The sequence below is a fragment of the Coloeus monedula genome (assembly GCF_965178545.1).
Source record: "Coloeus monedula genome assembly, chromosome: 9".
Taxonomy (NCBI): domain Eukaryota; kingdom Metazoa; phylum Chordata; class Aves; order Passeriformes; family Corvidae; genus Coloeus; species Coloeus monedula.
In genome coordinates, this window is record NC_138789.1 from 7,980,550 (window position 1) to 8,001,069 (window position 20,520).

A 20,520-nucleotide genomic window follows, 5' to 3' on the forward strand; every position below is an offset into this window, starting at 1 on the left:
TGGAGCCTGGTACACCATTAAAAGAAATGCTGTAGACTTCTTGAAGCCCCCCCAGACATCAGCTTTGCCCTTTCAATTTGATTACCTGACCTCACCCCAGAAAATCCACTTTTTTTTTTCTCCCTGTGTAAGCTTAGAGAGAAGAAAACAAAATCCAGAAGCCGCCGGGGCCGGGGCCAGCTGCAGCAGGCCGGCCGGCATTGGATACGGGGCTGGCGGGGGTCCAGCTCCCGGCGCTATATAGGAACGAGGGAGGGAGCTGGGCTGCAGACGGAGCCTCTGCTGCCTGCTTTAGCCATCACTCACACTCTTCTCACGGCCGAGGAAACTACAGCCTGCCAAGATGTGCAAAGGATTAGCAGCGCTGCCCCACACGTGCCTGGAGAGGTGAGAGTGGCCGGGATGTGCGGGATGCCAGCGGCTGCCTCCCCGCAGGGCTCTGCTGGGGCGCCTGGGGGCACAGGGGCTCTTCCTGCAGTACATCCCGTGATGGGCATCTCTTATGGGGACTGGGATGATCCAGCTCTGAATGGGGAGGGAAGGGAGGCTTGCTGGGGGTGGCTCGGTGGGTGCTTCGAGTGGCTGGGATGCTTGGTGGGATGAGTGCTGATTCAGCCCCAAACTCCCCACTCTGCTCTGGCAATCTGTCTGCTGGGTGAGTTTGGGCTGCTCCAAACCCACCCCTCCACTGTTCTGAGCAGGAGTGCTTTTTCCTCAGTTTTTAATTTCTGCAAAGCATGGAGGAGGAGAGGAAGAAAAAAGCAGGACAGAGGTTTCACCTTTCTGAGGTGAAAACAGCCCTGTCTCCAAAGTGCCTCAAAATCCTCTTTTAATTGCCTGTATGTTGCTCACATATGGAATAGCCAGACCTGGCCCCCCTCATGAGGCTCACCTCTGTGCAGAGCACCAGCTCTGCCCCCCTTGTGGGACCCATCCTCATCTTCAGCCCTATCCACCCTGGTGCTCATCCCAAAACCTGCACCTGATGGTGGCAGAGGCTCTTCTCTACCCCTGGGAGCCCAGGCATGTTCCAGCCCCTGGCCATTTCCATGCTGATTGGAACTTGCCCTCTCCTCTGCTCCCACAGGCTTTGGAGGGGGTCCAGTGAGAAGCAGAGGTGCAGGGCATCTGGGGTCTCACTGCAGCAGTAGGGCACTGGATGCTTCACCTAAGGAGGAAACTTAGAAGACTCAAGGGAATCCCTCAATGAGGATTCCCTCATGCCTGCAAATGCCTTAGCACTGGTTTTTGGATGAGAGTGACAGTGGGAAATTCACTGCCCTGAGGGGAGTACCAGAGAAGTTCCAGCCGAAATTGTGCCATTGGGGGCTGATGCTGCTTGCCCAAAAGGCAAATTCTCATCCCAGGCACGAACAGGAGCACAGGCCTGTGACAATTTCTTTGCTGGAAACTTGTCTTTCAGCCATCCTCATGAATCCACGCTCACCTTGCCACGGGCAGCCAAGAGTGCTCTTCCAGTTGTGGTTGGTCCACATATTTCTGTTCTGTCACCCTTGTTGTCACTCTTCTGACACTTTCTAATACTAAAAAACTTTCTTAAAAGAGATTTTCTCCCACTGCTGCTGTGCTGATGTTTTCATATGCTATGCCCTCAAATCCTCACTCTGGAAGGCTTCACTTACACTTTGAGACACAGAATTAGGACTGCATTTGTCCCATGTGGCTCACCTTGTATTGCTCTACGAGGCTTTCCAGCTGCTTCCCTGCCAGTGTCATGAGACCCTCCTGCAGCTCCTCACAACTTGTCCCCGAGTGCCATACCCAGGGGCTGCAACATCTGCTGCTCAGCTGCTGGCCCCCTTCTCCTACTGCTCGTGACGTTGAACAGCACGGTCCCAGCCTGCGTTCCCCCAGCACCATCCCCACGCTGTCACCCATGAACTGACCTTCCTCCTGCAGCTGCCTGGGGTCTGGAGAGCCCATCCAGGGTCCCCTGCACACCCAAGGGGCTGGTACCCCCTGACTCTCCCCACAGCACGTGTTTGCCAGCCTCTTCAGAGAGGGATGATAGGTTGAAAGGAATCTCTTCCTACGGCCAGAGCTGCCTTGACTCCTCTCCAATAGACCATATTTGTCCATGTGTCCACCATGGGTCTGACACAGCTGCCACTGACATGCCCACACAGCATCACACTTGCAGCTTTATGGCTCCTCAAATCCCCTCTGGAGCCTTTTTCCCTGCCAAGGGGCACTTCCTCTGGTACCTCCCTGCCCTTGGGCACGGCATCACCTTTAGCTTCCAGCTATGGCTTTAAACTCCTTTGAGCTTCTATTTTTGTTTTGGTTTTAAAGCTGGAGTCTCTCCTGGCCCTCCCCAGCAGCCCTTCTTGCTCTTGGTATGTTTGACAGAGCCCATATTTTCTATTAATGCTTCTTGGAAGCTATTTCTCAGACTTTTTCTTGGCTTGCTCCCACATGTTCTCACAGTTAACCTTCCACCGTTTACAGTCCTCTTGCTTTTTCTCACTCAACCATAGCTGGGGATTTTTTTAAAAGATGCCTTTTTTGTCTACAGCTGCCTTTTTTTCCCCTGTTGTTTAGCCTTCCCTGAAGCCTTGCTTGAAAGCTTGTAATCCATCTCCTGGAGGACGCCAGGATGGTGTCTTTAAATAGCCCTTCCCTCCCTCAGCCTGCAGGCTTTCAGCCTGCTCCTGTCCTTCCTTGCTTCCTTTTAACAACCGTCCTTATCTCTGCTGTCTCCACAGATTTCATGAAGGTCCCACTGCCAGAAAATTGCTCTGGTGCAGGGGGGAGGCTCTTGCTGCTTTCCCCACACCTGCAGGGCTCCAGCAGGGTGGGCACCCACTGGTGGTCCATTGATAGCACCACAGGATGGGGCCACCCGAAGTGTCCCGTTGGGAGCAGCAGGCAGTGGAGCTGCAAGACAGGTCCAGCGCAGCTTGAAGGAGGGGCTGGGCTTAAATGAAGCCCCACTCAGCTGTGTGCAGGGTGTGGGGCTCAGCTGGGGCTGCTCAGGGCCTCAGTGCCCTTGGAGGCTGACAGCTGTTGGCCATAAGTAACTGTCTGAGGATGGGAATAAGAGAGCAAGATTTTGAACTGGGTCTGAGCACTTGTTGTGTGAAGTCACCGTCAATTGCATCCAGACCTTGTGCATGTCTTGGCCTCATCCACACCAGGGTAAGGGCTCCTCAGGTGCTGCTCAGACAGCAGCAGAGCCCTGGTCCTGTATTCCCACCTCCTTGGGTCATCATGGGCTATGTTTGACTCTCGGTGCCCCTGCTCCCAGCACAGCTTGTGTTATCCCTCTGCCTGCTTGGGATCTCCTGGTATCCACTGTCCTTGCTTCAGAGGTGGACAGTCCCCTTGCTCTTCCCCCCTGCTCCTGCCAGATGAATCCCTATGATCTGACACACAGCCCAGTTGCTTGGAAGAGACTGTCCCTGCTGCACAGCACCTGGCACTGGCTGGGGCTTGACCATGGCAATATCCCCACTCGTCCCTCCTGAGCTCTGAGCCGTGGCAGGGAGTGGAACAAGGTGGCATTTCTGCTCAGCCCCTCCTGAGAAATGCTCCCTGGGTCCATGTGTCCCCTTCCCCGCAGGAACCTCTGGCTACAAGCCCAGATGAATGGGAAAGCAGAGCCAAGGGAGAGGCCGTCCTGTCCCCTCAGCTTTCCTGTGGCACCCACTGCATCCACCCACTGCTTTGGTGCTAACAGGGCTGCAGTTCCTGCCCACTTCACCTGCTCCCCATCTCTGCAGCTGTGCCATCCCCACGGGTCAGGGCCATGCCAGGGGGTCCCAGTATAGCAGTGCTGGCCAGCGGGGTGCCAAGGGGCAGCTAAGGCTTGCCAGAGAGCCAGCCCCAGGACATCAGGAGCCAGCTCTGGCTCTGAGCGCTTATCTGCATTTCACGTATTTACTTACAGCGAGACAAAGGGCAGGATCCCTGTCCCAGACACCTCAGTGTGGGAGCATGGCAACCTTGTCACCCTTTTCCTGAGGTCCTGGGCTTTCCAAGGTTCAAGTTTCCTCAGAAGTACCAGCAATCGAAACTGTCCCTGTGGCTGCTGATGTTGTCCGTGAACAGTTGGGTTTCTGAGTGTGCACTGCCCCATGCCCTACACCCGTGGTGGGCGGTCTGTGCAGCCCCAGGCTGGACTGCTCTCTCTGGCTGGTCCTGCTGCCCATGTCCATGCAAGGGTAGCTGGTCAGAGGCAGGTTTTTGCAGCAGAAGTGGGGGGCAGCTGGCAGGGAGCAGAGCAGACACCCTGCACCAGGTCTCCAAATGTCAGCCATGGGGACTGGCGGGTGGAAACCAAAACACAGAGAGAGAGTTTTACAAGGAGGGAAAAAAAATCAAAGGAATTGAAATGAAATAGCAGACATAGCAAGGGAGTGATATCCCCAGAGAGCTTGTGAAAATAAACAGCAGAGAGGAATATTGCAGGGAGCCCTGAAGACAGGGAGCTGCAGCCCGGCTCTGCCAGCCATGCCGAAAGCTCAGCCCAGTCGGCCTGTGAGGAGCAGTCTGTCCCCTCTCCCTCATCTCCTGTGCCAGCAAGATGACCTGGAAGCCACCAAGTGTTGTTGTTCCAGGAAAAAGTCCTGCCCTGCAAAGATGGGGTTTGGGGGGGTCTGTTTTCAGCTCTTTATTTCTTCAGCCTCATGCAGCACACCTGAGTGTTCCCTGCAAAAGCTCAGCTTGCTCTTGCTACCGCCCTCGAGCTGCAGCAGAGGGGAGCCTCCTCGGCAGTTTTGGATGGTCAGGACCTAATTAATAAATTGTATTGCATGAAAGGGAATGTTTTGGGAGACAGCTGGGCCTGATGTCAAGCCTCAGGACTTGCCTTTTCTCTGCATCCTCCAAATGCAGGTCTGGAGTGTGGCCTCGGTGCAATGGGAACTGGCACTCAGCCTTTGACAGTCTTCAGCTCCTGAAACCTTTCTTCCCCCTCTGCCCAGAGAAGGCAGCACCCAGGAGGTGCCTGTTTATGGGACCCTGACCATTGCAGATATAAGGCTTATCTATTACTGATAAGCATTCTATGTATCTATACCTATAAGGCTCTGAGTGCTGTCAGCAGTGTGGGGCTGGTGGGCACAGTGTGGGTTGGGACCATGGGGCAGGCACCACCCAGCACAGCACCCACACAGCCTCTTCTCCAAAAGTGGCTCCTTCGCCTCCTCACTGCTTTGAGCTCATCTCTATAGAGACTGAGTGCTGCACACATGTCCCTAATTCAGCCCCAGAGCAGCCTGACAGCTCTGCTGATACAATTATACTGGCCACAGATGGGGACAGAGCGAGGAGATCAAGAGCTGCCGCTAATGCGCAGCGCCTGTTTTGAAGCGCCGCAGACAGGCACAGCCTTTACAGCATCACGGTCCATTTGTTCATCTGGAGTTAATTACAGTGGGTGCAGGGCAGGAACTGTGAGTGTCCCACTGCCCCGTTCCTCTGCCTGACCTGTCTCTGCTCCTCCCCTGCTGCAGGGCCAAGGAGATCAAGACGAAGCTGGGCACACTGCTCCAGAAGCCTGACTCGACCATTGACTTCATCATCCCTTACCCTGAGAAGCCGGAGAAGCCACCCAAGGCCCAGAAGTGAGTACTGCACTGGGCTGGGCTGCAATGGTACCTGTGCCCAGCCAGTGGGGTGGATACAAGCCCTTTTGGGATGCAGAGGAGCTGAAGCCCTGTTGTGGCCTGGCACAGCAGGCTCTACATGGCAGGCAGCTCGTGGCATGCTCCTCGTGACCTGCCTGCTAGGTGCAGGCTCAGGAAGTTATGTCAGGGCAGCATGAGACATGTCAGGCAATACAGCTCTATGGAAACTAGATTTCCCATGGAAACTCAATTTTCTTTTGATGAGATTTCGTGTTATTTGATAAAGGTTTTCCCAGAGGCATATGGCACTTGGACTTCTCTGAGTCACCTGCCTCAGCCCAGAGGTGCCAGCCTTCGCAGCCATCTGGCTTTGGGGTGGCAGCGTGTCCCTGAGCTGGGTGCACAACCTCATGGCACAATGCCTGGCTCTGGGCAGCTCTGTGATGATGGCATCTCCTCACCTTATGGCCTTTGGCTTGACCACTGCTCTCCAGCACTGGGCTGGTGTATAATATTGGCTTATCAACATTATTTAAAGCATATGAAACATTAATTATTTTGCCTGCTAATCCAGGGTGCAGGGGTGATATGCAGGGGGACATTTGCCAGCACAGTGCCTGCCAGCCACAGCGCTGCCTGGCAAGAGCTGCCCGTGCCAAGCAGGGCTGGCAGAGCCCGATGGATTGTGTGGTCCTCACTCCATTGCTGCCATGCCCCAGATGCCTCTGTGACAGAGACACATTTGTCTCCATCAGCCATCCCCGCAGAAAGCTGGAGAACATCTGCACTCCCTGCTGTCTGAAGGAGTTGTTTTCTCCTACGCTGCATCGCTGCGCAGCCCTGGCATCACTCACCTGTCAGCATCTCACTTGCAGTTAATATCATCCCTGGGACATTCAGATAATGGGAAAGTGAATTTGGTGGTTTCCAGGAAATCTGGATTGTGTTAGGTTGCTGCAGTGATGCTCCTCCTCACTGGGGTGAGAAGTCACCTGACAGGAACATGGAGGCAGGGAGAGCTTTGATCCTTGAAGTGCAAATGCAATTCGAGGTCCAGAAAGTGAAGGATAAGAACCCCCTGTCGTGGTCCCTACTGTTGGGTGCTGGTGGTTTGGTAACAAGTGAGGGCTGGCCTCCACCCTGAGCAGGCCTGGCATTCCTGCCGCTCTCCGTGCTGGAGCCACCTGGGCAGTGCCTGCACTTCCCCCAGACCCACTGCTGAAACTCCTGGGCTGCCAGGACCCGGACAGGCTGTCCTGCCTATGCTCCTTCCCCGGCCCCAGGGATGCTCTGCTCACCCAGGGGGTTACAGCCCCCATGTGTGGCCCCTGCAGCAGCAGAACAAGAGAGGGCAGCATGGCCTGCCGGGAGTGGAGATGGTCCACAGCCAGCCCAGCGCTCAGTGCCGAGCAGGGGGCCTTCCCTTGCCCTCCAGCCAACACTGGCAGGGATGCAGAGAAGGACCTGTGAGCCCAGGGCAGCGTGGTCAAACTCCTCGGGGCTTAAATAAAACAACAAAAAAACCACAAACAAACACCACCACCACCACCCCCCCCCCCCCCCCAACTCTTTAGTCTTACTGCAAACATCGCACTGAAAAAATATATTTAAAAAAAAAAAAAAAAGTGGAAAACCGTGCAGATGGAAAACACTGGAGGTTTCCAGTGGGAAGGGTGCCGAGGCCGGTGACCCGGCCTGCCGCAGGGCGTGGGAACGGGGCGGGCGGGCTGTGGGAGTGAGTGGAGGGCGCTGACCCCGGCCCCAGCAGCACGGGGCCGGAATGACCAAGCCCCTGTGGCCCCCGCCAGCGGGGAGCATCTATCCCCACCCCAGCAGGAAAACACAGGGATACTTCCCAGCCGCCTGCAGAGCCCCTGTGCTGCCCTCCCGTCTATGGGCGCTGGGGTGAGGAGGGGACCTGTGGCTGCAGAGGGGACTTGCTGTGCAGGCCAGCCGCATCTCTGCTCTAGCACGGGAGATTCGCCCTCCCCACCCCATCCTCACCCTCCCTGGAGCTTGGCTGTCCCCAGGAGAAGGGCATCTGTGCTGTGATGCAGAAGCATCCCCATTCCATCCCCAGACCACTGCCTCTGCTCTGAAAGTCTCTGCAACTTGTTACTCATTTCTCCCTGGTTTTAAAGGGATTATTTAGAAACCTGGAGCCCAGACTAGGGCTATGGGGTAATCATGGACTACCTGAGCTTTCTTTACTCTCCTCAGGCCATCTCCGGAGGAGGCTCTGCAGTGGCGTGATTCCTTGGAGAAACTCCTGCAGAACCCCTGTAAGTTCACATTGCCCTGTGGTTGGTCACCTCCCCTCTTTCCATGTCCCCTGGGGTGCTCAGTGAGGGCTTGGCCCCCCTTGCACCACCAGTGCTCAGTGAGGGCTCACCCCTCCTTGCCCTCCAGATGGGCTCGCCAGCTTCCGCAGCTTCCTGCGCTCCGAGTTCAGTGAGGAGAATGCTGAGTTCTGGGCAGCCTGCGAGGACTACAAGAAAACCAAGTCCCCTGTGAAGATGGCAGAGAAGGCCAAAAAGATCTATGAGGAGTTCATCCAGACTGAGGCACCCAAGGAGGTCAGTGGCCATGGGGCAGGAGATGGTACTGGGAGGTATGAGGCTGCTGCCCTGCCAGCCTCCATCCCAAAGGAGAGTGGTGGCTGCAGGGCACTTCGTGCCATGGTTGAGGGACTTGGAGCCTTGTCAAGGGGCAGCCCCATCCCCACGTGCTGCACTCTCATCCTTCACAGCTGTGGAGCCCCTGTTTGCACGCTCAGCCTCTGCTGGGCTGTCTCTAGCCACTGACACCCCCAACACCTCCCTGTCCCCCCCACCCCCACAGAGGCGTGACATTAATCATAAAGGATGACAAGGTACAGTAATCCTCCTACCCAAGTTAGCTTTGCAGCAGGACAGAGCTCATCCTGACAGCTTTGCCACCAATAATTCTTCCAGAGAAATGAACCTGCTTCAGTCCCTCCCCTCACCCTTTGTGTGACTGTTGGTGGGACACAGCAGGCAAGGGCAGATGCCATCACTCAGCCCTCCAAAGGCAGGCTCCCACCCCTCTTACGCTCCCATCACAGGTGAACATCGACCACTTCACCAAGGCTGTGACCATGAAGAACCTGGTGGAGCCATCACCAACCAGCTTTGACATGGCCCAGAAGAGGATCTTTGCCCTGATGGAAAAAGACTCCCTGCCCAGATTTGTGCGGTCGGAGTTTTATCATGAGTTAATCAAGTAGCAATGCAGCAGGGCTGTGCGAGGTGTCCCCACTGCCCCTTCTCCTGCAGCCGCTTTGCTTTCTCAGTACCACCCTAGAAGAGCACCCAGGGGTGTTGCTAAACACCTTCCCCCATGCTTTGGACTGTCAAACATCCTGGTGTTTCCTCTCTCACCATCACTTTCCTCTCCCACAAAAGACCAATTTGCAGAAACTCCCTGGAGCTGGGACCCAGAAGGGTGAGGGAGCAGCCCCAGCTCTGCAGTGATCAGGAGCTACTTGGCCAGCTGGTGCATCCCTGGTGCTGCAGAGCTTGGCACTAGCTGGAGGCTCTGAGGTGCCAGCTCTGCCTTCTTAGGACTCCTTAGAACATGACAATTTTTCTCCCAGTGTTTGGCCCAGGCTTGCTTGTTTGGCCCAGGCTCGCTCCCTCCTCCCAACTTCCCAGGCGCTGCTGACACTGCCCATGTACCCTGCAGGTGCTCCCCTCCCTGGCCAAGGGGCAGGTGAGGCACGTCCACTGCCTGATTGGCATCACCTTGTCTTCAGAAAGCAGCCAGTCAGCAGGCACAGGGACAGCTGTCCAGAGACGGGGGCACGGCAGGGACAGCAGTGACACCGTACAGCAAGGATGGCACTGTGACAAGGATGGCAGGGACCGCTGTACGGCAGAACCAGGTGCCGCAGGGTGCGCCTGGCTGGCACCAGGGGTGAGCAGAGCGAGCCTGTGGCACTGCTTCCCCAGCGGCTCCACCTGGAGCCAGCCTGTTTGCTTCACTCTAAACACAAAAAAAGAGGATAAAACGAGACCTGCTGGTCCAAAACACTAGACTGTTTAGCAACCCAGAACTCCTGCTCGCTCAACCTTTGTGTGATGCCCTGAGCTCCCAGTGCACATCCCACGCCCCATCCCAGTGCTGGTCGCAGCCCTCGCAACGTGCTGGGATGGCAGCTCCAGGGGCTGCTGCAGGGCTCTCCTGCTCCAGTCGCTTCTCTCTGCAGTAGGCATGCCAAAGCAATACTTCTACACAAACCCAACAGAGGGGCGTCGAGCACAGGAGGGATCAAAGTCATGCTGGGGGGAAAGAAAGCTGAAATTCCAGCTGTTCACATCCAATTTGAAAAAAACAAACCCAAAAAACCAAACGCAAACTCAAACCCATTATTGGAAACATGAAAAATAACTCCCTGGCTTCTAGAACAGAGTGCAGACTCTGCTGAGTTTGTGTAGCCTGCATCTCTCTCTCCTGTCTCCTACTATCTGCCCAGGACATGTGTTTCCACAGGCTGTCTCTAAAAGGACCAGCTGTTTTCTAATAGTTCAAAGCCAGCCCTCTGCTAGCAGAATAAATCACACCTGAGGATGGGGCAAGGGCGTACATGAAAAGCAGCCGGGGTCCCATTCCAGCCTTGAGGGAAATGTGACAAACCCCTGCTCCACGGGGCCTGGATGGTTCATCCCCCTGTTGGTTTCCTGGTGCATCATCCACAGGGTCATGGCTTGCAACCTGACAGGTGCCAGCAAAATATCCATGGCCATGCTGCCCACAGGCATCCCAGACCAGCCCCCTTCCCCAGGCTGCTCAGCCTCTCTGCAAGTCATGGGGCTCCATGCAAAATGCAGTAACATAAACAACGGATTTGCCAGCCTCTTCAAGACTTTCAAAATCTGATCAAAACCCCACCAGCCCCAAATATTTACATGTTGTCACTATGGCAATGAAGAAAAATACATCCCGAGCTTCAGGAAATGGGCTGTGTTTTCTATGCAGGAGCAGGGAGGCAGGGGAAGGATGGAGGCAGTCACAAACGTGACTTTTTTTAAGCTCTGGAGCAAAAGGCCTGGGAAAGTCGGTGCTGGAGCAGCAGGGGTGATGCTCACAGGCATTCCCCTGGGGTGAATGCAGAGGGTGGCTTGGGTGGCCCTAAAGAGCCCAAGGGAGCCCATGAGCAGCAGGAGGGTCCCATCAAAAGGGCACAGGACCCCCCAGCAGTGCCCACCATTCAGGTGGGCAACAAGGGGGAGGTAGAAGCAGGACTGGGTGTGGGATGGGGGGCTTGGCCAGCCCCTCTGCTGCAGGGTGCTCCCCCCACCTCTGCCTGTACATGCTCCCTGCACCCTCCCAATATCTCCATAAACTGGTGTCAATACAAGTAGGTTCAGCATGTTCAAGCTCCCCATTTACAGCGTGACTCAGAAATGCAAAACTGAACAGGCTTCCCTGCAGAAAGACCTGGATCTTTCATTTCTGCTTAATCCTTTGGCAGCTATTTCCAGATTCCCTCACATGTTTCACAGTTAAATGCTGCCACCACCACCGCCATAAGGTCGGGATGTTGCTGGAGGCTGTCTTGCTACGCACCATCAAACCCTGAGACGTCACTGCTGCAGCAGCGACACGTGGGGCAGGGAGAAGGTGTCTAGGTATGTATGTGTGGAAAAGAAAGGTGCAGGCTGGGTTCAGGAGAGATGAAACAGCTCTGTTGGAAATCCCTCCCTGGCTCAATTTCTGCTAAAATGCTGGAAGTCTACTTTGGGGGCTGCCAGTGATCTACTGGGTGGCCATAAAATGTGGCCACTGAAGCATTTTGGAGCTCTTGGGAAGTTGTGTTTGTGTAGAAGGGTCATTTGGCAGGCTTGCCTGGAAAGGTGGTAACACCTGTACCAACCCCATGGCCCAGCTTTCCACAGGCTCAGAGGTATTTACTCCTGGGCTGATGCCAACCATCATATTCTGGTAGGAAATATTTCATGTATTTTATCACTCTAGCTTTCGTGAAATTTGGCATATATAGCACTATATATACACAACATGTACATCTGTATTCCTGGAGTCATATATACACATACACATGTATACATACTGGTAACGTGGGCATCTGGATCCCCTGAGAGGCAGAGAGCCAAAACCCAGAGTTTCTGGATGTGGCGCTTGGGGTCCATCAGAGAGATGAGGGTGCGTGGGTTTAGCGTGGTCCCAGACCCTGTTGAGGGAAACCTTGGCCATCCACCTTAGCGAACACAGAAGTGCATCTTCCAAAACATCCTCTGGAATCACCCTGTGCCTGTGGCTGCTGTGTGCCATCCTGGCACCTGGGCTGCTGCAGGAGGCAGGTCTCGTGCTCCCCGAGGGACCCCAATCTCTGCCGTGGGGCAAGGCAACCCCACGCTGCAGCCAGGGGCATGGGGCACTAGGCACTGCCTCCACACCACCCTGGCGCCCGCTCCCTGCCACAGGCACATGTGGAAAAGGGCTCCCTGCAGCTGAACACCTCAGATGAACACCGGGGGATGGTTTGCTGTGTGTTTTATGGTGACTTCAGCGACCCGCAGCCTCGCACCTCATCACAGGGTGAACCACCCAGCTCTTGCCCTGGGGGCTTGAGGCTGGACTCTGCCAATGCTGCCCAGTTCCAGCCTTGGGGACTGCCAAAGCCCAGTGGCTGAGGGTGTCCCAGAGCTCGTCCAGGCTCCCCTCAGGCATTGGTCACTCCATGGAGGGTGCTGCATGCTGTGGCCAAGGGCTGGAGCGAGGCCAGGAGGGCGCATCAGCCCCTCACACCCGTGAGCTGCAGGTTTTCAGTCTGAAGTTCTCCATGGGATTTCCACCAGAGATCTTCATGTGGGGAAGATGTGAGGTGCTGGTGTGCACCGAGGAGTTGTGTTAACCCATATTCATGTACCACTCAGTAATCCGCACATAAACATGTATTTCTGCTACTGTTTCAATGGACTGGTCATTTTGTCTCTTCGCACTGAAGGTGCAGCTTTTTCATACCCACTACAGGACACTCCCAAAACTTGTGCCCAGAAGCCCTGGCAAGACCAAAAGCCTCTGAGAACTTCTGCTGCAATGATGCAGTGGTTTCTCAGCAATCTGGAAAGGGAATCACCCCAGGGAGCTGATCCAGAGGACACACCCCAAAAGTGTAGCACAGGCACCCCCAGTCCCACTGCTGCCTCAGGCTGTGGCTCCCAGGGCCAGCTCATGCTCCAGCAGCAGTAGCTGTGGTACCACAGGGGCTGAGCAAGGGCCGTCCCTGCTCTCTACACTCACAGGGCTCAGCCCAGGGACAGGCTCAGCTTTGAGATAAAATATGTTCTGCTCTGGAGCTCGGTGTTGGAAAGAATCTGCAGCAAGGAGGGGCTCCTTGATGTCCCCCACTCCAAAGCTGTCAAGGGGGGACTCACACTCACCCCAGATCCTTGGCAAGGATGGGTGATCCCCATGCTGAGCTGATGGTCTGGCCAGGCATAGACCCACAAAAGCCCCACAGCCCCCAGGCTCACAGTGTTGAAGGTGTCTGAAGGATGTAATTGGTGTTGTTTCATCAGCTGTTTCACCTTTCTGTGACTTAAGAAACAATCTCTGAGTGAAGCCACTTGTAACATAACTTTTTAGAGCAACCTTGTCCAATGAGTTGGATCTCCATGCATTTCCTTTGGTTCGCATAATGGCATTTTAGAAGGGACTAACACAAACATTTTTATTTAGAATGCATTCATCATTATTTAAATATTGATACAGTTTTTCAATAGTAATCAAGAGTTCCCAGTACCAGGGGAAAATAAAACATAGCCACATGCTTGGCTATGTTCAGCACTTTAGCAAGCCTCTCCATCTCTTAGCTGAACATGCATGGTGATAGGTATTAGTACATTGAATAAATACAAAATTAAGCACATGTTAAAAAAGAAGTTTCTCTATGGGCCTGGAGAGCCACAGCCTCCTCCTGCCATGCCAAAACCCCGGTGTGAGAGCTGTTGTCTGGACTGGGATGCAGAGCGCAGAATACACAGTTGCCAGAGCAGCAATATCTAATGAGGGAGAGACCAAGGGCTGGGAGACAGTGAGATACCTGGTGCTGCAGCCCAGGGCAGCAAGTCCTGCAGCCACCTCCTGTGCTTCCAGCTGCAGGTCAGTGCTGAAGCCCACAGCAAGGGCCGTGTCTAATCACAGCAATTAAAAAGTAAGCTGCCTTCTGGCAAAGCCCTGGAGCAGTAATGAGACAGACACATTCCTCCTACCATCTTCAGGAAAAGTGAGCCATGCTACTACTGAAATACATAAATAACACCATAAAGACTCCAACATTTTCAAGTATTCCCAAGCAGGGCCTTTCCTCCCCAGATGTTGTGGTCCTATTTCCTCACAAACTGCACCTTACAAGCCAGGACGGGCAAACCTGAATCCAAATGGCACTCCCAGAGTTAGGAATATACACCTGTCAGTCTGGGAGGGAAGGAACAGGTTTCTGTTCTGCTCCGCTGGCGTACTTAACCTGGGAGCATGAAGGTCACAATTAATAATATAGGAAATAACGAGCCTCCCCCAAAGTGACAGCTCTGCACAGCCCTAGGAAAGATCTTTGGCCAGCATAAACGTGGTGCTACAGAGGGAGCAGCGGCCAGAGGGAACAGCTTCCCTGTGATGACTGAGGGAGGCTGAGCTTCCCTGCGATTGTGGCTGTGATGATTGAGGGAGGCTGTTCGAAAAGTTTTGGTCTCCCTTCAAGAAAGAGTAGGAGCTCTTCCTGTGCCTGATACTGCAATGCAGCACAGCCTGAGCTCTGAGCAAACATTCCTGACAGCCTAGACATTTGGGAGCTGTGAACAGCTAAGGACCAGAGCCAGTCCTTCTCACCTAAGCTTTTGCAGATTAGAAAGGGGAGATCACAGTCCCCAGCGCTTCCCTCAGCTTCCTCTTTGCCCTGCACCTCGCTGGGTATCTCACGGTGACCTCGCCAGTCTGGTCCCTCCGTGGGCAGAGCCAGGGCTGAGCTCGAGCTCCCCAGCACCATCCTGGGCTCGCAGGGCTCGGCAGAGCCCCAGCACGCCTGCAGTGACTGCCCCCAGCTCTCCTGTCAGACACAGACCCCAGCGCTCCTACACCGACCGAGTCAGAGGAGGGTTTGCTACACAAACTGAGCCTGGATTGGGTTACAAATGCTGGCTGTTGCATGACATGGGATACAACTGGGACATTAGACAGCTATTGGAGACAGCTCTGTTGCTTCATGCCAATGAATGCTTTTGCTGCCGTATATTCTTGTGAGAGCCCACCCCACCCCTGCCTTGCTGCAGGTTCAGGCGCACTGAGAGATGATGTTGGAGTTGCAGTCTAAGGTGTGAATGTGGTTTCTTTTGCAGTTTTCGGGCCCACAGCCAGCACCAGGTGGGCTGACCAAGTCCAGGTAGTAAGGGGACTTGAGGAACCGGCGGTAAGAATCCTTTTCCATGAGGGTGAATATTTTTCTCTGAGCCTCATCAAAGCAGGACAGTGTAGGCTCCAGCATATTGTGGCTCGTCTTCTCTCGTGTGCATGAATCCAAGTTCACCTGTAGGCCAAAGGGACAGTGTAAGTAGAACCTGTCCCAGAAGTGGCGTAGGAAAGGGAAAATCCAAGTGTGCCTCTACCATGTGTGCTTGGTGAGCAGTTGTCTGAAATGGCTGTTGGACACCCTGTAGCCTCATCAGAACCTGTGCAGCTGGATACCAGTGATCCCTGCTACCAGAACTGCCAGGGGAGACTGACACACATCCCTCTGGGATGCAGCCAGCCAGGAAACTCAAACTGCATGGGAGCAGCTGGAACATTGGGAATCATAGGCCTCTTGGGCTTCTCCCATTTGAGTGTGTACATGGCATAGCCATGTGCTTGTAGCTAAACACACTTTCTTTCTATCCAAGTTTAATACAAAATCAATTAAAAAACCACCCTGTCCTTGCTAACTAGCAGAGAAGCAGAAGCCTTCATCTCTTGGGAAACTACTGATCTCTGCTTGCCTGTGCTGCTGGTGCAGAATTCAGGGTGGTGCCTTTGCCCAAGGAATGTGCTGTGCACGTACCTCTTTTGTGGCCTGCACTGAGATGAACTCATCATAGATCTTCCTGGCCTTGGGGCTGAGCTTGGCTGGTGACTTGGTTTTCTTGTACTCCTCACAACTAACCCAGAACTCGATGTTTTCCTCACTGTACTCAGATTTGAGAAAAGCACGGAAAGCAGCCAGTCCTCCTATGGATTGTTTAGGGGAAAACCAGGTCAGGTATGAATGTTGGTCCCTGGACAGTCGTACCCCGAATCCCGGCAAGCAGTGATTGTGGGTTCTCCTTCCCAGAGCTGAATGAAGAGCTTCCCTGGGGCTGGCAGTGGGGACAGCTCATGCATGCTGAGGGAGGCTGGAATTCAGACAGGCCCCACGGGGGTGTCACACGTGGGACCCCAGCGGCCTGTTCCCCCACTGTGACCTTCAGTGTCCCTGCCAGGGGAACACAAGCAACTTGTGTGTTCCCAGGAGGCCTCGAGGAGACAGCCAGCACGCTCCACAGAGTCTCAGACCATGGGAACAATGTGAAGGAAACCTCAAGGACATCAGTGTAGCCCACAACTGATGGGAAGACAAAGTCTCCCATGGGCTCAGCTGCAAACAATATCTCCACTTTTTGGTTCTTGTTTAACCCACATTAACTGTGTGCCCCGGTCTTGCACTCCCCTTGCACAAGGGCTAAACCAGTTGCCTTCACAAAAGAGACAGCTCAGCACTAGGGCAAAACCACACTCATGATGCATTGGGATTGATCCTTGCCTTGGATCTGAGCAAGAGGCCCCTTCCCCACCCCTCCCAGAGGGTGAAGAAGCTCCTGTGTGTCCCTGAGAGACACAAGATAATGTCCCATGTCCCCTCTCAGCACTGCTTACAGCACACATGCTCTATAGGCAGCATAAGAGCCCTCTTCACTTACTGTCATGATGGATCAAATTTTCCAAAGAGTCTGCCCATTTTCTGACTTCCTCCTGGCTAAGCCTAAAAAGAGACAATGGAAACATGGGGATGAGTTAAAGAGAAAATAGAAGGGACAAATTTGGTTTGTTTCCCAGCACCACTAGAAAAATCTTTTTCCCGGATTGTTGTAAGAGCATACACAAGAGGCTGAGAATGAAATATCAGCTTGTTTTACAGATACCCACAGGGATCCCAGATCTAATATACAGAAATTTTGGTTTGCAATCCTCATCACCAGCCATGGGTGAGAAAGGAATTTTCCTGGAAAAATTGCTGTGGAATTTATATTTATTTGTGCTTGGCTGCATCTCTTGCTGGAGCACAGACCTGGAATCACTCTTAGAGGTCATATCAGTGAACTCCAAAGGGCTGATTCCTTTAACCTGTCAGGGGAACAGTAGCTATGTGGAAGAGAAAGGAATGTGGGGACTAAAAACACATGGGGAGCACATCCTGCATTCATTTCCCCACCATACTAGAACATCCTAGGATTCATCTTTCCCAGGAGCAAACCTTGGCTTTTGGGGTCCTCTTTGGAGAGAACACCATCTCCTTGCACCTCAAGGAGAGCAGTGACGCCCTGACAGGCTGCTGGCTGTTTTCTGTGCCAACACCTCTGTGCAGCTGTGTGGACCATTGCAAAAATCCAGCTCCAAGAGGCAGTGATGCTGATTCTGCAATGTGTCCAGTTGCACTGGGTCTGGGAAGGAGTCATTCCCCTGCGCAGGAGACTTCCCTCCCCTGTGCACATTCCTATTTAATCACAGAAGTGGTGGCAGGAAGGGACCTCTAGTTCAGCATTCTTTGTGGAAATTGAAGCCCTCAGGTGTTGATAGTCAGCTGACAGGACTATCAACACCTGAGGGCTATTGCCACACTAGATTTAAGCACAGGTGTCCAGGAGGAGCTGGGAAGTAGTAGTGGTGGTGTTAGTAGAGTCTAGTTTGGTGAAGGAGTAAACAATATGCTGCAGCCAGTCTGGTATTAACTACATGACTGCATCTGCTCTTACCTCTGGCTTGAAGATATCTTCTCCTTCTTGCCCTGGGAAGAGCTGTAGTCACAGGAATCTGACTTCTGCAGCAAGAAGCCCAGGCGGTGCTTCATGTCTTTGGCACTGGAAGAAAAAAATCAAGAAGGAGATGAAGACAATGCATTGCACTGCCTCTGCAGCCTCCTCAGTGCACAGGCTCCTCCAGCATTACTCAGTGACACAAATGCAGGTCACTGAGAGTGACTCCAGTGCTGATTTCTCACTCATTGCATAATGCACATTTTTGTTTCTAAACAAATACAGCAATGTCAAAGAAGCAATTTTTCATGTTCAACAGCTTCTTGCGAAGAAGGTCATCAGCCTGGAAGCAGGTAGCAAAGGGGGAGAAGCTGCTGCTTTCCTACTGTTTACGGTTAAAACATTTTGATAGAAAATCATCACTGTGCTGTGTGTCACCTCTCTCTGAGCTGAGTTGCCCAGCTGCCAATGTGTGGTTCTTATACCCTTACTAATCCTTTCCCGCAGCCCTTGCCATTTCCCCACCTTGTCACCCAGCTCCAGGAACAGCAGGGCCATGCCAGGCCACCCCACCAAGCCCATGACACAGAGGAAAGGGCAGAAGTCAATGGTTTGGAGCAAGACTGTGGGGTGAGATCAGGGGATGAGCCAAGATCTTCACTGCAACCAGCCCACTCTGACTGCAAGCTACTCCCTTGCTTCACAGCAAGTTCCTCTGAAGATTCATCTTTAATTTTGTTCCACCTTCTAGCGTGCTCAGGACAATCAATTCCTCACAGCAGCTTCTAGATATGCAGCTGATACTGGCCTTGGTGCCTCTCTGGGATCCCTTCCAGTTTAAGAATGAGGAGTGGGTAAATCATTCCTGTTTGCTCAGGGGCGCCAGCCCTGGCCTGCCCCAAGGTGCAATGACAGAGTAAAGCAGGAAATTCTCCTCCTTCTCCTCAGATCTGAGCATGGAAAAGAGCAAGAGGCTATGCCACGGGCTGAGCTCTGGTAGCTGCTCAGCCTTCCAGCACTGCTCTCTGCTCCAGCCATAGCACCCTGTCAGGAGTTCTGGCCGTACCTTATCTCACTGCTTGCCTCAGAAATGCTTCCTTAACAGCTCCAGCACTCGGGGAGAGCAGAGGGAACTCACAGCTGCCTTAGAACAGGGTGCCTGTGGCCAACACCAACATCCAGGCTCTGCCCAGGCACACATGGGGACTCTGGGCTGCCCGGCACTCTCATGCTCCTTGCCAGGAGAAGAGACTGCCCAATTCTGCAGGAGGGTGGCAGCAGGAGGAAACAAGACACTGCTGCTTGCAGTGAGTCCCACAGATTTCTGGGAGAGAGGGATTTTGTTAGGAATCCTGGACAGAGGCAGTTAAAAAACGTGAATTATTTTTCCTTGCATTTTTTCAGATGTTCTTTTTTTTTTTAATCCCCATCAAATGTTCCTGCAAATGGGAAGTGTCAACACTTTTCTGTTGCATTTTCAGCACTTGTTTTCAAATCTAACCATGAGCAGGAAATTTTATCCTCCAGATGGGAGCCAGCTGAGTCTCTGTTCGCATTTTCCCAACCCCTTGCACAGCTGCTGGGAAGCAGCCTCAGGAGTGCTGCTGAAGGCATGAGTGGCCAGAAAGGCAGCGCTGCACCATCAGAGACCTGCACAAGTTTGGACGGGCTGGATGAGAAGGGAGCATTACGCCTCCTTCCTGGGGGTCTCCAGGACCCAGAGCACCTGAAAGGAGCAACACCCCTCAAGGAGGGCTTGTGCAGGCATAGAGACCCCTCATGCTAGGCTATGGGGCAGGCCATGCTGCTGAGGGCACATTTGGGGCTGTGCAGGTGCTGCTTTGCTGATCCCATACACCGGGGTGCAGTCAGATCCTGCACTCATGGCAGGGCTACAGCTCAGCCCATCCTGACTGGCACCACACAATAGGGGTGTGATGAGCCCCACACCAGCCTCACAGTGCTGTGCACTGGGGTACAGCCTGACCTGGCCCCTCACCATCACCCAGGGAACTCAGGCTGACCCCTGGTGCCGCATCCCTGCCTGCTGGCGGACGGGTCTCCGGTCCTTCCAGGCTGGGTTTCTGCACTTGAAATGCATTTCGGGGGATAATCCTTAATTTTTATGCTCTCTGCCTTGCTTCCCCCTCAAAATAATAAAAAAAATTCAGCAGAGAGAGGAGTCAAAGGAGAAAAGGGGTGCAAAGATTGCAGCAGAAGCAGCTGACAGGAATATCAAAATAACGCTATGCTAAAAGCTTCTGGTTTTGACGATGGGAAGGAAGACAGCTTAGAGTTCCCACACCTCAGGACGAAATCTTTCTGCAATTCTGCTTCTAGCTAAAAAAAACCCCAAAGCCTCTAAGCAATCATTTGTATCTAATCTTACAAAATAATCAGAGCCAAATCTGTCCTCCTGCCTCGGACACAAAGCGCAATGCATCAGCGTGTCTCCGGGCTAATAAGACCATTACCAGATGCTCAGAAATAAACAGTACCTTTTTAAGCAAGTGGCTGGCAGCGCAGCGAGTCCCTTGCACATCTTGCTCCCGAGGTCGGATCAGTATTCCAGGAAAAACAACAACGCAGGAGGCGGCAGAGGCTGCGTACGGGTCTGCGCCGACTGCAGAATTCAGTCTGGTCTGTGAGCCAGCTGCGCTGCCTTGGCTCTGTTTTATAGCCTAGCCCAGACAGCCCAGCAGCACTGGGTGACCCAGTCAGGAGTCAGCACAGCAGCAGCACCCGTCCCCTTTTTGCCCACCCAAGAGGAAGAGGGTGACGTATAAACCCAGACAAAAGGGTGAGAGAGATTGAAAACCTTACCCGAAATGAAGCTCTGTGTCTGGCTGCAGAGGTGGATTCTTTTAAAAGGGCTGAAAAAGCTTCGGGGACTTCCTCTATTGCAG

At 53.6% G+C, this 20,520-nt stretch overlaps 2 protein-coding genes across 2 annotated transcripts; one reads left to right on the top strand and one right to left on the bottom strand.

Annotated features, from left to right (window-relative positions):
* The first annotated feature begins 269 nt into the window (after positions 1-269).
* Positions 270-12,535, top strand: RGS5 (regulator of G protein signaling 5). The gene is made up of 5 exons (XM_082287512.1): positions 270-387; positions 5,478-5,588; positions 7,812-7,873; positions 8,001-8,167; positions 8,677-12,535. The coding sequence occupies exons 1-5, from the start codon at positions 344-346 to the stop codon at positions 8,836-8,838; spliced, it is 546 nt and encodes a 181-aa protein (XP_082143638.1). The 5' UTR covers positions 270-343; the 3' UTR covers positions 8,839-12,535.
* An 816-nt stretch (positions 12,536-13,351) lies between these two features.
* Positions 13,352-20,252, bottom strand: RGS4 (regulator of G protein signaling 4). The gene is made up of 5 exons (XM_082287586.1): positions 20,113-20,252; positions 17,615-17,719; positions 16,562-16,623; positions 15,667-15,833; positions 13,352-15,156 (listed from the first exon to the last, which is right to left on the bottom strand). The coding sequence occupies exons 1-5, from the start codon at positions 20,154-20,156 to the stop codon at positions 14,905-14,907; spliced, it is 630 nt and encodes a 209-aa protein (XP_082143712.1). The 5' UTR covers positions 20,157-20,252; the 3' UTR covers positions 13,352-14,904.
* Between the last annotated feature and the right edge of the window lie 268 nt (positions 20,253-20,520).

Coding starts and splice junctions, on each gene's coding strand:
- RGS5 (XM_082287512.1), top strand. CDS start 344: ATGTGCAAAGGATTAGCAGCGCTGCCCCACACGTGCCTGGAGAG. Junction 7,874..8,000: donor GAAACTCCTGCAGAACCCCT/GTAAGTTCACAT, acceptor CTTGCCCTCCAG/ATGGGCTCGCCAGCTTCCGC. Junction 8,168..8,676: donor AGACTGAGGCACCCAAGGAG/GTCAGTGGCCAT, acceptor CTCCCATCACAG/GTGAACATCGACCACTTCAC.
- RGS4 (XM_082287586.1), bottom strand. CDS start 20,156: ATGTGCAAGGGACTCGCTGCGCTGCCAGCCACTTGCTTAAAAAG. Junction 17,720..20,112: donor CCAGCCACTTGCTTAAAAAG/GTACTGTTTATT, acceptor TTTTTCTTCCAG/TGCCAAAGACATGAAGCACC. Junction 15,834..16,561: donor AAATTTGATCCATCATGACA/GTAAGTGAAGAG, acceptor AACAATCCATAG/GAGGACTGGCTGCTTTCCGT.